Source organism: Clarias gariepinus, chromosome 4 (assembly GCF_024256425.1).
Source record: "Clarias gariepinus isolate MV-2021 ecotype Netherlands chromosome 4, CGAR_prim_01v2, whole genome shotgun sequence".
NCBI classification, from domain to species: domain Eukaryota; kingdom Metazoa; phylum Chordata; class Actinopteri; order Siluriformes; family Clariidae; genus Clarias; species Clarias gariepinus.
Window position 1 is genome coordinate 1,746,377 of NC_071103.1, and position 22,561 is coordinate 1,768,937.

Genomic DNA, 22,561 nt, shown 5'->3' on the forward strand with positions numbered 1-22,561 from the left:
GTGTATAAATATAAAGTTTTTTTTTAAGTTACGTAGTAGGAGAAGCGGGTTGCTTTATATGTTTGCCCTTTTAGTGGGCAGGATCGCACAACATGGCTGTTGTCTCTGCGGCGCTGACGCATGGGTTCAGGGGATGTCCCGGGTGTGACTAAGGCAGGTAGCGATGTGTGTGGTGCGAGACATGGCTGCTGTTTTCTTCGCCGAGTCAGTCTCCGGACATCAATGCTGGTTGCTAGATCAATGAGCCCCTGCAGATCCAAGGGAAGCTCCCGAGCCGCCAGCTCATCTTTAATTGGGTTTGAGAGTCCATGGAGGAAGCAGTCGAAAAGGGCCTTTTCATCCAAGTCACATGAGGAAGCCAGGGTCCTGAAATGTATGGCATAGTCAGAGACGAAACGGACACCCTGGCGAGTATTTGGCTTGCCATCTGATGCCCTATAAATGACAGATTGAAACTCATTTCATCAGTAAAGGTCTTATATGTGAAACAGCATGGAACTTGGGCATCCCATAATGCTGTCCCCCACTCTTTTGCCTTTCCAGTAAGGAGGGTGATAATCTAGGCGACCTTGGAATGCTCTTTGGGAAATAACATGTCCTGCAGTCCTAGAACAAGAAAGCATTGAGATAGAAAAGAACGACACGTGCCTGGTTCCCATGAAAGGTAGGTGGAGCAGGAAGGCGTGGCTCCTGGGCGGGAAAAAGCATCGGGTCTGAGTAATTGAGTATGATCAATATATGGTGAGTACCTAAGAGAGCTCCTTGGTTCTCCAATGCCCTACTCAGGTGAGCTGCCTCTGCTGGATCCATTCCTTTGGCCAGTTTATTCTGTCAGGCTCGGTAGGGGGCGTGGTGGATCTAAGCATATGTTGACAGTTGATTACGGGTAGAAGTGGAGTTTTGAGTGCTTGTGACTTACTAAGTCAACAGGGTGGTAGTTTAATGCCTTGGCGTGAGTTCTGCGTTGCGATGTGAGTAAGAAAAGGTCTCTCTGATAATGCAAAAGCACAGAGTGCTGGCACAAGTGTGTTGAGGGTAGGGGCAGTGTGTATGACGTTTGGTTCGCAGGAAGCACACAGAGTGGGTGCGTAGCCAGAGAAGTATGCCGGCGTGAGAAACCTGAGCCTTGCAGGGAAGCAGGAGCATACAGACCCGGTGTGGAAATAGAGAGAGAGAGCTCCGTAAAGCAGGCTGATGTGGAATGGAGGAGCTTGAGCCGTGTGGGGAAAAAACAGTGTGAGCTCAACGAGGAGCGAGAATTAATCATGGTATTTAAGCAGTGGTAAAATTGCATCTACATAAAAAAGAGCAGGAAAAAGGAAGAGGAAATGTTACAAAGTTAATCTTAAAGGCTTATACTGTGATTTAGAAATGAATAGTAAAGATGGTGTGGAGATACTGTAGGCTATGGTCCCATGGCATCTAATATGCTCATTTCCCCAATGCAGGCCAACCAAACCTAGTTATTTTAGCCTGGAAATAGACGAGTTAGGCAGGCATGAATCTGTCAGGAATTCACTCTCTGTGACTCCCTCCGATCACCACCAGAGGGAGCCATCGCCGCAATACTAGTCTCTTTAGGACTCCATTACCCCGTGCCTGGGGCTGATCACTAGTCCAGGTGTCAGCAATTACCCACAGACTTTAAATTACACGCTTACTCTTACCACCTCGCGAAGTCTTGTTTTACGCAGCCTACAATTTCATTTGCATAAGGGAGGGTGACAAATGAAAGACGGGCTTTTAAACCACCACTGGTCATTACGAGTACCTCGTTATGCCCTTCGAACTGGTCAAAAAGTCTGTCTGTGTTTCAGGCTTTCATTAATGATGTCTTCAGGGACATGCTCAACCGCTGGGTCATCGTCTACATTGATAATATCCTTATCTATTCAGACTCCTTCCACGATCATGTAAATCATGTCCGATCAGTCCTCATACAGTATCGACTATATGCAAAGCTTGAGAAGTGTGAGTTTCACCAGACCAAGATGTCATTCCTGGGCTACATCATCAGTCCGGAGGAAGTCGCCATGGAGGACTCCAAGGTACGTGCTGTTGTTAACTGGCCCCAACCCACCGCGATCAAGGAACTTCAGCGCTTCCTGGGGTTCGCTAACTTCTACTGTCGCTTCATCTGCAACTTCAGCTCCATCTCCGCACCCTTAATGTCTATGATCGAGGGAGGTAAACAGCGCCTCTCCTGGACACCGCCGGCCCTCACAGCATTCCGAGAACTCAAGAACAGGTTCACTTCGGCTCCCATTGTACATCACCCTGACCCAGACCTGGAGTTCATAGTGGAGGTAGATGCCTCAAGTACGGGCATTGGCTCAGTACTCTCCCAAAGACAGGGTAACCCTCCTAAAATGTATCCCTGCGCCTTCTTCTCTCACAAACTCACCCCCACTGAACAGAACTATGATGTCGGCAACCGGGAGTCACTCACCATGAAGGCCGCCTTCGAGGAATAGCTTATTGGTTAGAGGGTGCAAAACATCCATTCACCGTTCTCACAGATCACCGCACCCTGGAGTACCTTCGATCAGCCAAACAACTCAACCACAGGCAGGCCAGATGGGCTCTGTTCTTTCTCGCGTTTTAATTTCTCAGTCACCTACCGTCTGGGCTCCCAGAACACTAAAGCCGATGCTCTATCACGTCTTCACGATTCACTCACATCTCCCTCTACCCATGAACCCATTCTCTCTCCCAGCATCATTGTGGCTCCAGTACATTGGGACATCACAACAGAGATTTCCGAGGCCCATCTAACTGATCCTTCCCCACCTGAGTGCCCACCTAATTGCACCTATGTACCGAGAACCCTGAGACAACGACTCCTTCAGTTGGTTCATTCCACGCCCAGCTCAGGTCACCCTGGAATCACTGCCACCACCAAACTCCTTACCAGCCACTACTGGTGGCCCTCACTCCAGACTGACACCATCTCCTTTGAAAAAATTGTTCCACCTGCAACACCTCCAAGTCCACTCACCAACTCCCTGCCGGCCTCCTCCAACCGCTGCCCATACCTCGACGTCCCTGGTCTCACATTGTCATTGACTTCGTCACGGATCTACCACCCTCCTCAGGGTATACCACAGTTCTCACTGTCATCGACCGCTTTTTAAAAGCCTGTCGCTTCATCCCTCTACCCAAATTACCCTCTGCACTCGAGATGGCTGAGGCATTGTGCAACCAGGTTTTTCGATTCTATGGCCTCCCCGAAGATATCCTCTCTGACCGTGGTCCCCAATTTACCTCCTGAGTCTGGGCCTTATTCTGTGAACTGTTCAGCATCAATGTCAGCCTTACATCTGGTTATCATCCGCAATCCAATGGCCAGGCTGAGAGGTTAAACCAAGAACTTGCCTCCTCAGATCATACTGCCAACGGAACCAGACAGATTGGAGCCGTTACCTCCTTTGGGCCGAATACGCTCAGAACTCTCTTCGTAAGCCCTCAACCAACCTCACCCCATTCTAATGCATTCTGTGATTTCAAGCACCACTCTTCCCCTGGTCTGGCGAGTCCTCTGAACTCCCGGCCGTCGGCTCCGCCGGAGTGAGGAGACTTGGGAACAGGCTCATGTACATCTCCAGAGAGCTGTTCACCGCACCAGAGAGCAGGCTGACCGCCATCGACATCCTAACCCAGCCTACCATCCTGGTCAGTGGGTATGGCTGTCTACCCGAGATCTTCGCCTCCGGCTCCCATGCAAGAAGCTCAGTCCCAGGTATGTGGGTCCATTCAACATAATTAAGTAAATAATCCCAGTTTCATTTAGATTGGCTTTGCCTAGAAATTACCGTATCTCACCCACGTTTCATGTCTCTCTGCTCAAGCCTGCTGGTGGACCGAGAGGAGGGGAGGACCAGGAGGTGGTTGGTGATCAGAGTACCCCCTCCACTCATCATCGATGACGAGGAGGCCTACCGGGTCCACGAAATCCTGGATTCACGCCGCCGGGCCCGAGGTCTTCAGTATCTGGTGGACTGGAAGGGGTATGGACCAGAGGAACGCTCATGGGTGAATGCAGAGGACATCCTTGACCCCAGTCTGGTAAATGACTTTCATAACTCCCATCCGAACCGGCCTGCCCCGAGACCTCGTGAGAGGTCCCGTCGTTTGCCTCCTCGCGTCAGGAGCCGCTCGCGGAAGGGGGGGGATGGTGGGGGGGATGGTGGAGGGGCTCTGTCACGAATTCACTCTCTGTGACTCCCTCCGATCACCACCAGAGGGGGTTATCGCCGGAGTTCTAGTCTCTTTAGGACTCCATTACCCACAATCCCGTGCCTGGGGCTGATTACCAGCCCAGGTGTCAGCAATTACCCACAGACTTTAAATTACACGATTACTCTCACCACCTCGCAAAGTCTTGTTTCGCTGCTGCTGACATTTCTGAGCGTTTATCCCTGCTTTCATCTCTTGTTGCCAACTGGATTGTTTTGTACTCTGCCTGCCTGCCGCCTGCCTTTTGACCCACGCTTCTGTTTATTGGATTTGCTCTATTGGACCAACCCTGCCACGACCCTCTTGCCTGGACTTTGATTCTGATTCTGGTTTGTCTACACTGTTCTTATTGCCCCAGTTTAACCCTGATTTGTTTGTTTATGTGTTCGTTTTCAATAAAGTTGCATATGGATTCCATTCACGCTGACTCTGCGTCACAAATCAGTCAGGTTCTGCTTTCTCCTAGGTTGTTTGGTTAGTCATCTCGGAGTCACTCAAAGGTAAGTGCTGTTTAACCATACACATAAGACGTTTTCATGAAAAAAAATACAAATATTTTCAAGTGGTGTGTCCCGTGGAGCTGGTGAAGATTTATTTTTTATTTTTTTTATTTTAGTATGATTTTAAACTATTTTTGTTGTTTTGTGAATAAACTGAGTTTGGGGATCATTTTAGAAGTTTATGCCAGCTTTTTTTGTTCTTTATTGGACATGAAGAGAAAAGGGAAACATGAACTAATTTGATGTGAAAAGCTGATAATTGACAATTTAACCCATGGTGCCGTGGTATCCCTGTTTGTATGTAACTTTGCATTACATATTCTGATAACTGTGTACACTATATGTAAATTTGATGGATATTTTTTTATTTTCTAAGGTAGACGAGCTATACCTCGTTGACCAGTGGTGTCAAAAGTATCCACATTCCTTAGTATAGATACTAGGGTTTAAAAAGACTTCTTTAAAAGTTGAAGTATCAACTCAAGCTTTTTATTTAAGTAAAAGTGTAAAAGTACTGGTTTCAAAACTACTTTAAGTATAAAAGTAAAAGTAACGTAAGGGAGGAAAGTAGGATTAAGGATAAAAGCTTATACCCCTATCTCACCTACGCGGTTTCGGGAAGCTTGCGGTCCCTACAGAACTTCACTGAACGCCAGCGCGCGAAACCGCGTAGGTGAGATAGCGGTATTAGGCTGTGCCATGGGCCTATATACTGCACTAAAACCTCATAAAAAAAAGAAAAATGTGTTGTTCCAACATACCTCAGTATGCTTTTTTTAATTAGACCGCGGGTTTTTGATAGCTATTAGCTCGTGGTACTTGGGTGCACAGAGCTTGCAGAGCATTCGAAAGAAGCTGTTTCTGCATCCGAATATTTTGAAAAATTCTTCTAGGTTTGGCCAGGGATGTATAAGAGTTGACTGGTCTTCCTGGCTACCAACCTCCTCGCTGATGCTTGGTTGTGACATTTCGCTCGAATCTTGAGTCTCTATCACGGACATCTTCGTCTACTTATCACAACGTTATCAACCGAAAATTCTAATTTATTTAAACATCCTTGCTGGAGTGTGTGATGTGTATCATGTGCAGGTGTGATGGATTGCGTACCAACCAATAGGGTGTTGGAATGGTATGTTTATACTTCTCATCCAACCACAATCAAATTCGCTCCTTCCGGATCGCACGATTTATTCGGATGTTTTTTTTTTGTTTGTTTGTTTGTGTTTTTTTTTTTTTGACTGACAAGCTGAAATAAAATAGGAGTAACAAGGCTATTTTTTAAATGTAAGAAGTAGAAAGTACAGATAATTGCGTGAAAATGTATAGACTAGAAGTAAAAAGTCGGCGGAAAAATAATTACTTCAGTAAAGTATAGATACCCAAAATTTTGACTTAAGTAAGGTAACAAAGTATTTGTACTTCGTTACCTGACACCTCTGCCATCGACAAACACATATAGACACATCTGAGATGGGTGTGTTTTGGAACTGTACTGTGTTTGGCTCACGCCATATCATTATTTTTTTTTTTTTTGCATTTCATGTGCGGTCACACTGATTTTAGTATTCAACAGGTGGTGCTCTAAATTATTTACACATTGGCATCCTGTGTAGTAGGAGTAAATTATTTGATAAATTTGTTTAAAATTGTAACAAAACCTAAAAAGAATAATATATAGAATCCATAATATGATCGAATCGGCACCTGGGTATGGCCATTGTATGACGTGTTCCCTATTGATTTCCATTCCTGATGTTTAGTGCACCATACATCCTTGTCTCAGTGGTGGCTCACTGGGTAAGATGATGGACTATAGATTACCAGATGCATTAAATTCCAACAGCATCAAACAGCTAATGCTGGACCACTGAGTGAGGCCCGTGACCCCTTAACTGTTCAGTTGTATAAATGAAAAAAAAAAAATCACTCTGGATAAGAGGGTCTGGCAATTCCCATTAATGTTAAATCTAGGACTGTTACTGTCGCAATCAAATCTGTAAAGAAAGCTAAAAGGGCTCTAGGCTAACTGTAAACCTGCATATTTATCATGTGACAATCCTGGACTCCGTACACAAAACAGGAATCTCAGGTCCTGTATGGGGACACAGGATGAGGCTTTGTGTGCATGCATCTTACAGCAAAGCTGCCTGCATCTACTCTGCAACAAGTAGCTCCAAGGCATTATGCTAACATTTAATTTCCTGTATTGAATTCTCCCACTGCTTGGGGTTCGCCATTCCAACATTCACTGTCAGTAAAATCCATTGCCTAATTGATTGATTGAATAATATTACGCTTTATCTAAAATATATACAAAAATCTTTGCTGAGCTGACAATCTGGGGGTATGTTGTCATGGTTATGAAGATATATTTTGATGTATGTGGCATGCATGCAGCCCAAAGTTGAATGTGCATGTATCTTCCAGGACATGACTAGTTGATTCTTTTACTTCAGTAGACAGTAGGGCAATCCCTTATTCTTCAATTTCATATCTGCATCAAACTCTTAGATGGCCCTCTGAAATTTAACTGATGGAAATCCATTTTAAGCGACACCAACACCCACACATACAGGGATTCTGCAGTGAGTTATCAAGAAAATCTTTTCAATTCTCCCATAAACAATATGGTACAACAATAATTTACACATCATTCATTGTATAAGATATTGTTAGTAATTTTATAGAGACAGGAAATTGTGTAAATCATATGCTAATTCAGTGCCATTTTATATAAGGGAGGTGAACATCCATGGATTTTTGGCTTAGATCAGTGTCATTGTCTTTTTTACTGAACCCACAACTTCACAGAAGAAAACCACCCTGCATGACTGTGATTGGAGATAATTTACAAGTTTGATTAGGCTGCATGTGCAAAAAAAATGCAGTAGGAATAGTAGAAATCAGAGTTATAGCTCTGGTCTATTCCAGAGCTAAGGGCGTGTCAAAGTAAAAAGGAAAGTGCATGAATCGATGCACCCATCATGCATAGTGTCCACTGTACAAGCCTCTGGAGACAGTGTTATGATCTGGGGCTGCTTCAGTTGTTCAAGTCTAGACTCAGTAACGTTATGTGGAAATAAAATGTACTGAATCACCAGGTTATTACATCTATGTAGGGTTTCTTCCTTGATGGAACGGGTATATTCCAGGACTCAGAGTGTGAAAGTGAGATTATAATATATATATATATCTACAGTACAAGCCAAAAGTTTGGACACACCCCCACCCATTCAATGTGTTTTCTTTATTTTCATGATTATTTACATTGGTAGATTCTTACTAAAGGCATCAAAACTATGAATAAACACATGTGGAGTTATGCACTTAACAAAAAAAAGGTGAAATAACTGAAAACATGTTTTATATTCTAGTTTCTTCAAAATAGCCACCCTTTGTGCGAAGCAGTAATCAGAGCACTCTTGGCATTCGCTCGATGAGCTTCAAGAGATAGTCACCTGAAATGGTTTCCAACAGTCTTGAAGGAGTTCCCAGAGGTGTTTAGCACTTGTTGGCCCCTTTGCCTTCACTCTGCGGTCCAGCTCACCCCAAACCATCTCGATTGGGTTCAGGTCAGATGACTGTGGAGATCTTTTTTTGTTAAGTACATAACTCCACATGTGTTCATTCATAGTTTTGATGCCTTAAGTGAGAATCTACCAATGTAAATGGTCATGAAAATAAAGAAAAAACATTGACAGATAGATGGAAAGGTGTGTCCAAACTTTTGGCCTGTACTGTGTAACCCTATGTGCTGTGTTTTCAAATGGGAGTTTTTAAAATAAATTAAACAATGAAAAGAAACACATTTTTTTTATATATTATTTATATTATTTATATTATTATATTATTATTTTGCATATTTCATAGACCTCATAAATAATACTCCTGTTACATTAAAATGAATCAGGGATATTTTTGTCCCTAAACCTCTCTAAACCTCTAAATTAGTTGCACTTGAAAATAATTCACAATAATAAAAAGTATGTCTCCTTTAGCATTAGCAATAAGAGAGACAATTTGTTTCCATTTTTTGTAAAGTAACTTAGAATGCAAATACATACACAGCACATATTTATTTATCATATATTTTAATAGGGACACCTGCTCATGTAATCATCCAATAAGCCGTAGAAAACACTTTATTATATATCTTATATATTTTTTATTAATGCATAACATCTTATAAGCACTTGAATAATGAGTAACAAAACTTATATAATCAGAATCGTTAGGCAGACATACACCAACAAAATCCCCAAAAATAAATTGCTAAAAAAAAAAGGGCAAAACTAATTAAAAATCTATATTAAATTTTCTTTGAATTCTGAATATTTTATAAGTGGTTGATTTATTTTTTATTTTTTCCCAACACCACATTTCAAGGAAAAGCAGGGCCGGTTTCCCACTCTTAGCGCGCTAAGAAGACTCTGAAGATATATCTTACGTAAGTTGATTACTTTTCTAAGTGTGTTTCCCGAACTGTCTTTTAGGAGTCTTCTTAAGTTGCTGCCTCTTTCGTCCAACGTTACAAGGCGCTGTCTACAGTAAAGATACTGAATTAGCTGACATTGGTTGCTCAGGAATCGATTTTTCACTTGTTTTGCATGACAGCGTTAAGAAAGATGGCACTTTCTATGCAAATTAAACATTGCAGAAAAATCTTTCAATACTGTTTATTTCGACATGGGTTAACTTATTAATAGCATGCCATAATAGACAAATATATAAAATAAATCACCGAACTGTCTAATATTTTCATGTAATATTGTAATGGCGGTAAAACAAACCGGGTATACAATCATAGTAGATTGACAAACAGCTAACAGCACTCTTCACCAGCTTCAGAAACTGGTGAAACTTGTAAAGCATGTCAGTTGTTGGTGTTGTATAGCGCAATGAATGGAATGAATACGATGAGATGACAAAGTAGTGGTTTAATACTCCTATCTCACCTAGGCGGTGTTAGGCACCGTAAGCTGCCGCAATTGCCCGCCGACATTCCGCTAACATTCCGCGAAGTTCTGCAAGGTCCGCCAGCTTCCGCAAGGGCCTCCAAAAAATTTTAACATTTTTACAAGCAAGGTAAAAATATCCATCTCAGGCAAAATATGAAAAGGGCTGAAGTTTTGCTTAAAGAAAACATTTACATGAACCACATGGCCCCATGGACGGCGCTGTATCACTGAGAAAATTGTTTGCCACTTGTTCAATATTAAAAGTGATTGCCAATTTTAATGCAATAGTCACATTATGAAATAATGAAAAATGACAATGATATAAAATAAAATTTTAAATTGGCCTACAGTATATTCCATCATTAATACGACTTTGATAATATGCCATAATGTGCTTGCATACACCACTGATATATAAAGACTACGGCACAGTGGCGGTGACTAGCGTCTTGAGCTGAAACTACACTAAGAATGAGTTAAGGTTGGTCCAGACCAACCTTACGAACGTGTGACTTACCTAAGAGATACTTAGAGTATGAACGTTTCGGGAATCAGGCCATAACGTTAAGAAAGAGGTTAAGGTACAATTTAGCGATAAGAGGCTTTCGGGAAACTGATGAATTCTAGAAAGACATTACTTGTTATTGTCATGTTATGATAATTATTTTCTTTTATGAGTTATATCATGGTTTTTGGTTGATATGATAACAACAAACAAGTTATGTTTTACATCATCAAAAACATTCAGAAAACAATTGTACCCAAATACTCTGTAACATCATTACAAATGGTAAATACCAAAATACTGTATATTGATTTTGAATAAAAGACATACCAATGTAATACATTTGTAAACAGCAAAGCTTATTAATCCTAAGGGCATAAAGAGTTTTTTTAAGCAGTTTTACAAATTAACGTTTAAAACAAGAAACAAACTAAGGCTTAAAAGAATTATTTAAAGAAGATAATCATAATTAAGATAATGAAAGTATTTTTGTGTATGTATGGAAACAAAATACTAAATAATTTTAAAAATGATTAATCATGTCTGATGCGAAAGCTTACATGTGTTCATATGATTTAGCAAATTTTCTGCAGAGTACTGGATGGTTTAATCATATTTTCTTTTTCTTCTTTTTCAGATTTTAATTTGCTTATTAAACTCTTTATCTCTACAAATGTTTTATCATATTTTCTTTTCAGTTCTTCCAAAGTCTTATTGACTTTCCTTGTCTTCACCACATAGATTTTCTTCTCTTTGACATGGGCAGAGTAGTGACACTTTCCAGTACACACTGTGCACTTACCCTCAGACATGACACTACACTTAGAAAGATCTCTGACCCACCAGCATCCTGGGTAGTGACAGTTCTCCTCACACACACTGCAGCATGTAGCCTCTTTGCTTCCAAAGTTCCACCACTCACATTCTATAGGCACCTTCTCTTTGTAAGGCTCATCTACCATATATTGAAGGCCTTTTTTATTTTCCTTTTTTTCTTTCTCAAGTTGTTGTAAAAATGCTTCTGTCTGCTTAAGCTCTATTTGTTTGTGTTCTGCCATCGTGATTCGATCCTTTATATTGTTGATGGATGCTGTTAGTTGTTTGTGTTTTTTCAATACAATTTGAATCATCTTCAGACTTACACTTGGCCTTTCATTAATAAAAGCCAGAAAGTCCTTAATGGATGCGTTGAACTGATCCCACGCTACCGTGTAATCACTGAATATTTCCTCATCATCAAAGTCTTCACAGTGACAGTTGTTAAACTTGAAATACACGGGATCTCCTTTATCAGTCTTTGCACACACAACGTTGGCCTGTTTAATGGCCTTAATGGCATTTTTAGGTTTTGTGGTGGCGTGTGTGATGAACACAACAATGTTTTTCTCCACATTATTGCCAAATAATGAAAGAACAGAATCAAAAATATACAGCTGTCTGTCAGTGAGTCGAGTGGTGTTTGATGACACGACAAGACACACTGCATCAATTTCATGAACTCCATCTTTAGATTTAAATAACTCGTGTAAACTTTCAGCAATATTTAAATCAATCTCGATACCACTAGTTCTTCCAAACCCAGGCGTGTCGATGGCGGTCAGAGAGAACGAGCTGTGATTAATAAACACATCATACACTGTGACTGCATTTGTCTGAGAATCTGTTTGATTTTCTTTTGTCTCTATGATCTCACACCAGATTCTGTCTTCACTTTTAACACCCAGCATGTAGTTGACCATGGCGTTGATTAGCGTCGACTTCCCTACTCCTGTTTCTCCAAGAAGTAATATGGTTTTATGAGGTTTGCTCTGGTCCTTTTCTCCAAACTCCATCCTCTTCAGTCTGTCATCATCAATTATAGTCCTTGTGTTTAGAAAATATCTTGTGATGAACCCTTTTTTTGATTTGCTGTTAGTTCTGATTTTGTTTATTTGGTCTTCATTTGGCATCTTCAAGTCTTCATTCCTACACAAAAATTCAAGTTTTATGCATTTATAAAAGTTACTATAGATTCTGAGGTTGTGTTCATGTTTTTATCCCTGCTAGAATATATTAGGATTTATATTATATAATGAAATGATAATAATAATAATATATAATTTATATTTATATTAGGATTTCAGGATGTAAAGCAGATTAATTGTACATCATACATCTTAAAAGAAGAAAACACTAACAGATTGGTGCTAAAAATAAAGTTTTATTTTTATATTTATTATTACTATGTAGACACAGAGTCAAAAATGCCTAAAGAGCACACCTAATATAAATGTATATAAATGATTCTCCTTTAACAGATTGGTTAACCTTTTGGTTGCTATCAACAACCCTTGGGCAGAACTGAGGTTCTCCTTTTGATTCTTCTTCCAGACCTTGGCCATGTGGTTCCATCTCCAAATTATTTTTGCTTGTATACATAATCTTCAGTAGTTTAGAATTTGCTCTGAAAAATGTTCCTGACTTGTGTAAATCTTCCATTATTTTTCTCAGATTTGCACTAAGATCCTGTTTGTGATGTGTGTTGCTCAAGCCAATGAGTGCTGTCTCACACATACTTTTTATGTTGCACTTTTTATATTGTGCACATTGTTTTTTTTATTACAGATGTGTGTTGTATAATTATTCTGCCCCAGAAAAAAAACTGTTTAATGAAATAAAGCTGACTATTGCTGAGACATTCCTGTTTATGATGAGTGTATGTAAATTTCTCACCACAGCTGTAGATGTCAGATGAGAACTTACCTCGGAGCACAATATCGTGCCATTATGAGTATCTTGCTGCCGATGTCTGGTATAAAGAAACCAAAAGAATAAATCAGAAGAAGTAATTTTTCACAGAATGCTCTGGCAAGGTTGCAGTTGCTGATGGCTTTTACAAAGCAAAACAGAGCATGTACTCAATGTTCGCATCAAACACAAGAGCATCTTGTTTGGGCAAGATGACTGCAATCCTTTTTTACAAACAAATAACAATCATGTAAAAGATGGTAATTTCCTCCGGAGTGTTAATTCGTTAATAATAATAATGTGGAGGCTATAGAAATAACAGTTTATTACATAATCTCTATTATTGAAGTATTAAATAATAAACGTTGTGCAGCAGATGACTATACTAATATCACCACTGAGTCTTAATGATGAACTTATATGACAAAATATTTACAGTGTTTTAATAAAAATGTATCCTATTTAAGCAGATTGTGCCAGTAAAGATTCACTTATAGCATTAACATTTTTACACACAATCTTGGCAAAGGTATAAAAAACTGTGTTTGATGAAAGTGAAGTTTTCTCTCGGAAATACCCCAAAATATGGATATGGTTTTATTTAAAGGGTTTTTAAATGTGAGTTTCGCCAAATTGTACCAGAAGTGTAATGTACGTAGACTTACATGTAATGAAAGGGTTTGCAGTCAGACTGTGGCTGTCCAAATATCTGTGATTTTCCCTTCCACACACCCACTATATACAGACAACAGTACAGAAAATAAAAAGGTAAAATGAATAAAAACTATTTTTCCTTTAAAGATAAGATGTTTAGCCAAAACTAAACTTTTTAAGTCTCTGTGGATAAGAGCTTCTGGCGAATGCCTAAATGTAAATATAATTGTTTAAAGACAGGACATTTATTCAGATAAAAAAAAAACTGAATTATTAGCATTTTAAATTATAACTGATAAATACCCACAAAATTGCATTTTCTTTTCCTTTTTTAGTATTTAGTATTGTTTCTGTATTAATGAGTGAAGGTAAATTAAGTTTGCTCGTAAAATGGTAGTTGTAGCATCTTTCACATAAAATAGGATTAAATATTTCAACTAATCAAATATGTATGCAGTATGCTTTCAAAAGAAAAAAAAAAAAAGCAGCATCCTGCAGAACCACCAACAGTTCTTTTGAGAACTTTGCCTGTTGCACCTGCTTCTGGTTTTGCGCGCAACATGAAACATTTGATTTTGTGGTGGAATACTGATGTTTAAAAAACATAGGAACATTTGTACTAAAAACACAGAGTGCCTAAGACTTTTGCACAGTAACCAACCCCTCACCCCCCCTAAAATATGATGTCTGCAAGATATAAATGAAGGAAACCATCTGAAACATCTACATAATCAAATAAACTCATCACCTACCTGAGTTGGTGTTCTTTTTCTTTTGTTCCCCCAGAGAAATGTGGTCTGGACAGCACGCTGCCTGTATATAAAGCAGATGTCAGCATCATGTGATTTACAGGATCTCTGTCTTGATTAAAAAACACTGATAGAGCATTTCCTGAGTACAGGTTCCTCTTCTTGGTTATTTATCCACTATTTATTACAGATGGCAACATAACCAGACCAAATCAGGCCAAGCTTTGACTCCATGTTTTACTCAACAGGACCAACAACATGAAGCCATTTGGTTACGATTTCCAATATAAATGTATTTATTTCATCAAAGTCTGACAGTTTCATGTTTCCTGGGCATAATGGTGAGATTATAACATAACCAAGCCCCAGTGGAATTGAATAATAGCCAAAGAGTTTGGGACTTCAGCAGATGATTCATCTTTCAGAAAGAGTTCTGCTGACTTTGAATTTGGCCATGTTTGACTTTCTCTGGCACGACATTGTTGTAGGACACGGCAGCTTATTTTTGCAACAGCTTATGTTGTTAAAGCAGGAAGAGAAACAGACTGTAAACCTGTCATTTATTTGTGTCACATTTTCAGCCTAGATTAGCATTAGTTAATTATGGCTTCTCCAGAACATGAAGTGCCTCATACCAATCCAAGCTGATCAGTGGCTTTTACACACGCTGTGCCTCTTATACATAATCTACAAAAAATTTAAACTAGTAAAAACTCTGATAATATCATAAAAACGCAATAAAGTGAAATTTTGATATTGATTTTGAAACATTTTGCTCTTTATTTTTTTAAAGTGTCTTTTTTTCTGCCCAGTGATTCTGATTTATGTAAGTTATGTTACTCATTATATAAGTGGTTAATTATGTCATGCATTAATCTTCTTTGTCTTTCGGCTGTTCCCTTTCAGGGGTCGCCACAGCGAATCATCTGCCTCCATCTAACCCTATCCTCTGCATCCTCTTCTCTCACACTAACTAACTTCATGTCCTCTCTCACTGCATCCATAAATCTCCTCTTTGGTCTTCCTCTAGACCTCCTGCCTGGCAGTTCTAACCTCAGCATCCTTCTACCGATATATTCACAATCTCTCCTCTGAACATGCCCAAACCACCTCAATCTGGCCTCTCTGACTTTATCTCCAAAACATCTAACGTGGGTTGTCCCTCTGATAAACTCATTCTTAATCCTATCCATCCTTGTCACTCCCAAAGAGAACCTCAACATCTTCAGCTCTGCTACCTCCAACTCTGCCTCCTGTCTTTTCTTCAGTGCCACTGTCTCTAAGCCGTAGAGCATCGCTGGTCTCACCACTGTCCTGTACACCTTTCCTTTCATTCTCGCTGATACTCTTTTATCGCACAACACACCTGACACTTTTCTCCACCCATTCCAACCTGCCTGTACCCGCCTCTTCACCTCCTTTTCACACTCTCCGTTGCTCTGGACCGTTGACCCTAAGTACTTAAAATCCTGCACCTTCTTTACCTTTGCTCCCTGTAGCCTCACCGATCCTCCTGGGTCCCTCTCATTTACACACATGTATTCCGTCTTGCTGCGGCTAACCTTCATTCCTCTGCTTTCCAGAGCATACCTCCACCTCTCCAAATTTTCCTCCACCTGTTCCCTGCTCTCGCTACAGAGCACAATGTCATCTGCAAACATCATAGTCCATGGGGACTTCTGTCTTACCTCATCTGTCATCCTGTCCATCACCAGAGCAAACAAAAAGGGGCTTAGAGCCGATCCTTGATGCAGACCCACCTCCACCTTAAACTCTTCTGTCACACCTACAGCACATCTTACCACTGTCTTACAGCTCTCATACATGTCCTGCACCACTCTAACATACTTCTCTGCCACTCCAGACTTCCTCATACAATACCACAGCTCCTCTCTTGGCACCCTGTCATACGCTTTCTCTAAATCTAAAAAGACACAATGCAACTCCCTGTTACCTTCTCTGTACTTCTCCGCCAGCATCCTCAAAGCAAATACTGCATCTGATGTACTCTTTCTAGGCATAAAACCATATTGCTGCTCACAAATGCTCACCTCTGCCCTTAACCTAGCTTCCACTACTCTTTCCCACAGCTTCATTGTCTGGCTCATTAGCTTTATACCTCTATAATTGCCACAGCTTTGCACATCTCCCTTGTTCTTAAAAATTGGCACCAATACACTTCTCCTCCATTCCTCTGGAATCCTCTCACTCTCCAAGATCTTGTTAAACAAACTTGTTAAAAACTCTACTGCCACCTCTCCTAAGCACTTCCATACCTCCACAGGTATGTCATCAGGACCAACAGCCTTTCCACTCTTCATCCTCTTCAACGCCCTTCTCACCTCACTTCTACCAATATTTGCTACTTCCTGTTCCACAACAGTCACCTCTTCTACTCTTTGTTCTCTTTCGTTTTCCTCATTCATCAACTCCTTAAAGTACTCCTTCCATCTTCCCATCACCCTCCTGGCATCTGTCAGTACATTTCCATCTCTATCTTTAATCACTCTAACCTGCTGCACATCCTTCTCATCTCTATCTCTCTGCCTTGCCAACCTGTACAGATCCACCTCTCCCTCCTTACTGTCAAGCCTAGCATACAAGTCCTCGTATGCTCTTTGTTTGGCCTTTGCCACCTCTACCTTCACCTTACTCTGCATCTCCCTGTACTTCTGTCTACTCTCTTCAGTCCTCTCAGTGTCCACTTCTTCTTAGCTAGCCTCTTTCCCTGTATACACTCCTGGACTTCCTCATTCCACCACCAAGTCTCCTTGTCCACTTTCCCCTTACCTGATGATACACCAAGTACCCTCCTACCTGTCTCCCTGATCACATTAGCTGTAGTTGTCCAGTCAACTGAAAGCACCTCCTGACCACCCATAGCCTGTCTCAACTCCTCCCTAAAGACTTCACAATATTCTTCCTTTCTCAGCTTCCACCACTTTGTCCTCTGCTCTGTCTTTGTCCTCTTCGCCTTCCTCACCACCAGGGTTATTTTACACACATTATGTCATGCATTAATAATCATTTTAAATAAATAAAATATTGGTTTATTCTTTGTGGTTTTACTACCTTTCTGATACTTCAGCAGTTAGATTTTTTTTTTACTTTTTTTTCCCAGTTTTAGCTATGAATGCACATATTATTTTAAAAGTCTTTAAAAAATGTTAATTAAATGCTTTAACTAATTAAATCAGTTAATTATTCCAGTTAACTGAAGTTTATCTGACTTTATTCTTAAGATGCACCTATTTAAAATGGCTTGTGTGTTGTTGTTTTTTATATATAATTGTATGTGTTTTACTCACACTTATCATGGGTATCAGGGTTGCGGGGGGCCTGGAGCCTATCCCAGGAGACTTAGGGCACAAGGCGGGGTACACCCTGGACAGGGTACCAATCCATCACTTGGCACACACACACACTCACATTCATACACTACAGCTAATTTTGGGAATGCCAATTAACCTAACCTACATGTCTTTGGGCTGTGGAATGAAACCAGAGTACCCGAGGAAACCCACCAAGCATGTGGAGAACATGCAAACTCCATGCACACAGAGATGGGAATGAACATGGCCGTAATTCGAACCTGGACCCTGAAGATGCAAGGTGACAGTGCTAACCACTACACCACTGTGTCACCTTGTACAGTGGAACCTCGGATTGCGAGTTACCCGGGTTCCAAGTGTTCCGCAAGACAAGCAAAGATTTTTTATAAATTTTGACTTGAAAAATGAGCAAGTCTTGGTTTACGAGTACCACGTATCATGTATCATGCATGCGCTTCTTGTTTTGATGCCGAGCATCACATGATCACAACTGAGCCAAGGTTTTTTTTTCTCTCTTGCGCTGCAGAATTGTGGGTAATCGTCTCCCTTGCTGGGTCTTAGAGCTCGTCTCTTACTGATATAATCAACATCCGTGCATGCACGTACTGTTTACTATACAGATGTGGCCATTAAGACTGTGCGTGTTTTCCCGCGAGATGCCGCAATTTAGCGCGCGGCGTGCCGCGACTTGCCGTAAGCAACATTTTGGAATTTAAATAAATGTGTAGTGCTTCACTGAATATCCGCCAGATGGCGCATGGAAGGACTTTATCTAAAAGCCGGACCAAGTACTGTACAACAAAGTACTGTGTATAATTACTTAGCCTAAAACAATATTGTTTCCAGTGCTAAAGCAAACATGAATTTTATACATAATGATGAAATGAGATGCCCAAATTCGTGCTTTAAAATTCCCAATAAGTTTCTTATATAGTTTTTGTAATGTCTTAACAGGGACTGTTACGTGCGGCTGTAGTGCACGTATGTGCGCGTGCGTGGCTGCTGGTGCTGCTCTCTCTCTCCCTGCCTTTCTCTCTCTCCCTCGCTCTCCTTGCTGCAGGAGGTCCCGCCCTGATTGAGCGTGCTGTGACGTGCGACGGGATTGGCTGGCCGTGGAGAAGCGCGTCCTTTTAAGCTGGCCAGTGAAACCCGGAAGGGCGCGTTGTTGAGATTTGGAGATGTGTGCTGTGTTGTTGGCTTACGAACTGTTGGGTCGCGCCGGTATTTGTGAATTAGAAAATAACTGTTGGTTTTCTTTGTTTCTATCTTTGTTTGCTTTTGTTGTAAATATTGTAAATAGTTTTTTCGTTTGTTTATATATACTTTTTTTTCTCCTCGGAAGCAGTAGGGGTTGGGTGCCGTTTTCTTTAAACCCATTTTTTTCTCCTGTTTTTGTGTTAGTTAGAAAGTTAGGTTAGTTGATGTATTTTTGTTTAAAGTTTTCTTTGGTAGGTTAGTTAGCTTGCGGGAGGAGATAGGGGGAAGTTTTTGTTTATTGTTTTGGCCTTGGCCCAACCCTGAAGCCTAGAGCTTCCTGTATGTGTATGTGTGTGTGTGTAAAAATAAAAGACCACGCACACTCAAACCTGGTTGTAAAGGTTTCCCTTTTTTTTATTTTTATTTTGTTGCGGCCCTGAAACCTAGACACTAAGGGGTCGTAACAGGGACAAAACAATGAAAGACATGGCAATGTCTCGGTTTAAATGGTGTTGAAATTAATTTAATGTCCTGATAGTAGACTATCTGATAGTGTTAACTATGCGAATGTCCTGATTCGTGAATATGCCAACATATCTTATTTAAAACGTAAAAATGTGTCGACATCACCAGAAGACATGAATGAAAAAAAAAAAAAATATATATATATATATATATATATATATATATATATAAATTCATAAGTAAATATTATTTTATGAACACAAAGTTCTTTGGGCTTTTTATAATAATCATCATATTTGCTGTTTGTGGCCATCATTGTCGTTTTAAACCCCTCAGAAATGCGTAAAATGTGTGTGTATACAGCTCAAAACCTCCATCAGTTATTAAAGATAGCATCTATTTAGAAAAGATGCCCCAGTGATTTCGGAGCTTCAGGAAATCTCCCGGCGCTCTGCGCATAACACCGGGCCAACTCATTTTGGAAAGAATTAATAAACGGTTTCTAAACGTGGGCTATTGTTTTTTTTTTTTACTTATAATATTTGTTAATTTAATTTAAATGAGGTTTGGGCTCAGGACTTCGATTCGGCATCGTGATTCTCCTCTTTAATTTACTCCATAGTTTTAATCAGCGCTCAGCCGCACGCATGAAGTTTTCCAGAGCGCACCGGCAGAAGTAGACTAATGATTATAAACGCGTCGTGAAAACAGCAAGCAGACTGATTCTGACCATTTAAAAAAACGTTTGCGTTCATTTTCTGACGCGCTCAAGTTCACCAAAAACAATACAGAACATCGCACCCTATTTGCTTTCAAACATTTACAAAATCACAACGTTTTTTCATTATTGTGAGTGCGCTTAAATAAAAGTTGAGTCTTATAAAGGCCATGTAGTCCTATATAGTTTTACTGTATAGTTTTTAAACATTAATCGGAGTCCTCATTTGTTACATTTTTTAAAACAATAGTTTTTTAGCCTGTCACGGCGTGCGCCCAAATCAATATCGCTCCTCGCTCACTAGTTAGGCGGCCTCCACTTCAGATATGCGAAAAAGCAGGGCTGCGGAATTACAGTAGGCACGGATGGTGAGCTCTCCTTGCTAATGATCCCGGGCTTGCAACCCGCTCTATAAAATACTCGGGGTTTGTTGGTTTACAGTGGATTTTACTACGCGGTGTGAGTAAGACGCGCGCACAACAACGCGGAAATGCGGCATGCAAGCGGGGCAAATGAAACGCGCCCCAGGGACTTCAAAGAAGAGCCAGCGCCAGGAGCTGCTGTCCGCGGATGGCCGTCGTACTCGTATTTTATAGCGCAGGGTGCAAGCCCGGGATCATTGGCAAGGATAGCTCACCAGCATGTCATGTGGGCATTATAAGATTTGTATTGAAAACTAAAAAGTGGCAGCTGGCATGCCTAAAAATAGACGCAGGTTAATTTTTTTATAGTCTAAATAAAAATCCTCCTCTTTAGTGCCTCCTATTCCTATTAATCCTATTGTTCTTTTATTTTCACTGTGAGCTTTACAATGCCAGACAACATGCAAATTATTCACTCTCCCCAAGTGTGAATCAGCTGTTCTCACCTATACATTTAGAGGAACTGTAATGCACCTCCCCAAGCTTTAAAAAGCTCTTGAATCTAAGGCTCTTCTGAAGACTTTGAGGCCTCTTTTTAAATTTGTGTAAATTTACTCTTCTGGATTCTAGATTCTAAAGTTGACATTGTTGCCGTTTTTAATCCTTGGAATGGAAGAAATTAATATTTTCCTTATGATAGCATAAATTGCATTGTTTTTACAATTGTTTTTTGTCTTACAATGCATCAAGATGATACCCCCAACATGCAAAATGTTCATGATAACTCACAAAAAAAGGCAAATTTGTCTTTTCCTCATAAAGTGTTTAGGTGAAATTCCACCTATACAAGTGTGACAAATATGCAAAGAAAAAAATTAGGAAGGGGCAAATACTTGTGACAAATGGCACTTCACATGTAGTTAGATTGTTCCACTGAGATGAAACTGTGCCAGGTGGAGTTAAGCACTTTCAAAATCACACTAACTTTACACTAATATGAATAACTTAATGCTGTTAAATAATAAATGCTGATAAATGCTGTTTAGCACCCTTGTGACTCAATAATAGACAATGCACAGAATATTTTCTAACAGCCTGTAAATGATATATTTTAGCAGTATTGTCTTGCATCTTTTTAAATAAATAAAATATATATATCACAATCACAATCACAATACTGCGAAAATTTCTTATTTTGCTGTCAAACTGTTTATAAGCCTCCTGGGTCTCTGTGAGACTGGTGCTACTGGACACTGAAAATATTGTCTTTATACAGTACGTAGTTTTATATGTTGTTTGTCTTATTGTTCTTTTCTTTTTTCTTTGTGTAAATATACATCCGCATCCGCAGTAAGATAAACACGCGCTCTTTGTCGGTGGCGCACTTGCGCATCCATATGCATAGAAAAGAGATGCAATATTATGGTTTCCGTCATTTTTTTAAATATACATATATTTGCGTACTGACTGGGCTGGCCCACATTGGCCAGCGGCCCACCGGGAAAACTCCCGATGCTCCAGATGGCCAGTCCGCCACTGCTCCTCTTTACTTTCCTACTGTAAAGTTTTTCAAAGTTACGTAGTAGGAGAGGCGAGTTGCTCGGCCTGTCCGCTGTGCTTCGGTAAGCTTCTCTGGCGCCAGGAGAGACTCAGTCAAACACACACACACGTTGTCTGTCAGAAAGGTCTCTGTTTATTAACAGCAAAAGATGGGGTTTATATGTGTTTGACCAAACGCCTGTGCCATAGACATATGTTACTACAAAGAACATGAACCATTGTAAATGTCCTGGTGAGATCCTGAAGAATCAAATGAGAGGAAGATAGAGAGGTGTCCATCCAGAGACAGATCACAAGATGTTGGCTCGAGTTAGGGGGAGAGGGGGAAGGAGACAGAGGGGGAGAGAGGGGGGGGGGGAGAGACATGAAGAGAGAATAGGAAGGTGAGCGTGGGAGCGTTCACACCTTAAGGAGCAGATGCAAGAGGAGACAGGAAGATAGCAACAGGAAAGATTTAACACGTTAATATCAGATCTATGAGGAAGAGAGCAAGAGAGCTGCTCTGAGCTGGTGGAAGGCAGAGAAAGGCAAGGTAAAGGACTGGAAGTCTTTTAAACAGGCATTTATGGCGGCTTTCTTACCTGATGACTACCTCACA

The 22,561-nt window shown here is 40.4% G+C and overlaps 2 protein-coding genes across 2 annotated transcripts in view; one reads left to right on the top strand and one right to left on the bottom strand.

Annotated features, from left to right (window-relative positions):
- Positions 1-22,561, top strand: part of cdkal1 (CDK5 regulatory subunit associated protein 1-like 1) — a 314,438-nt gene that overhangs the window by 48,138 nt on the left and 243,739 nt on the right. The gene's annotated exons all lie outside the window — the stretch shown is intronic.
- On the bottom strand, positions 9,802-14,400 carry LOC128520161 (uncharacterized). Its single transcript, XM_053494249.1, has 4 exons — positions 14,333-14,400; positions 13,592-13,661; positions 12,942-12,987; positions 9,802-12,164 (listed from the first exon to the last, which is right to left on the bottom strand). Exons 3-4 carry the CDS (start codon positions 12,962-12,964, stop codon positions 10,775-10,777), a joined length of 1,413 nt encoding a protein of 470 aa, XP_053350224.1. The 5' UTR covers positions 12,965-12,987; positions 13,592-13,661; positions 14,333-14,400; the 3' UTR covers positions 9,802-10,774.

Bases quoted from the DNA above. Each gene is read 5' to 3' on its own strand.
- LOC128520161 (XM_053494249.1), bottom strand. From the start codon at position 12,964: ATGGCACGATATTGTGCTCCGAG. The intron at 12,165-12,941 runs GTAAGTTCTCAT...ATTTTTGTGTAG, and splicing joins GCACGATATTGTGCTCCGAG to GAATGAAGACTTGAAGATGC.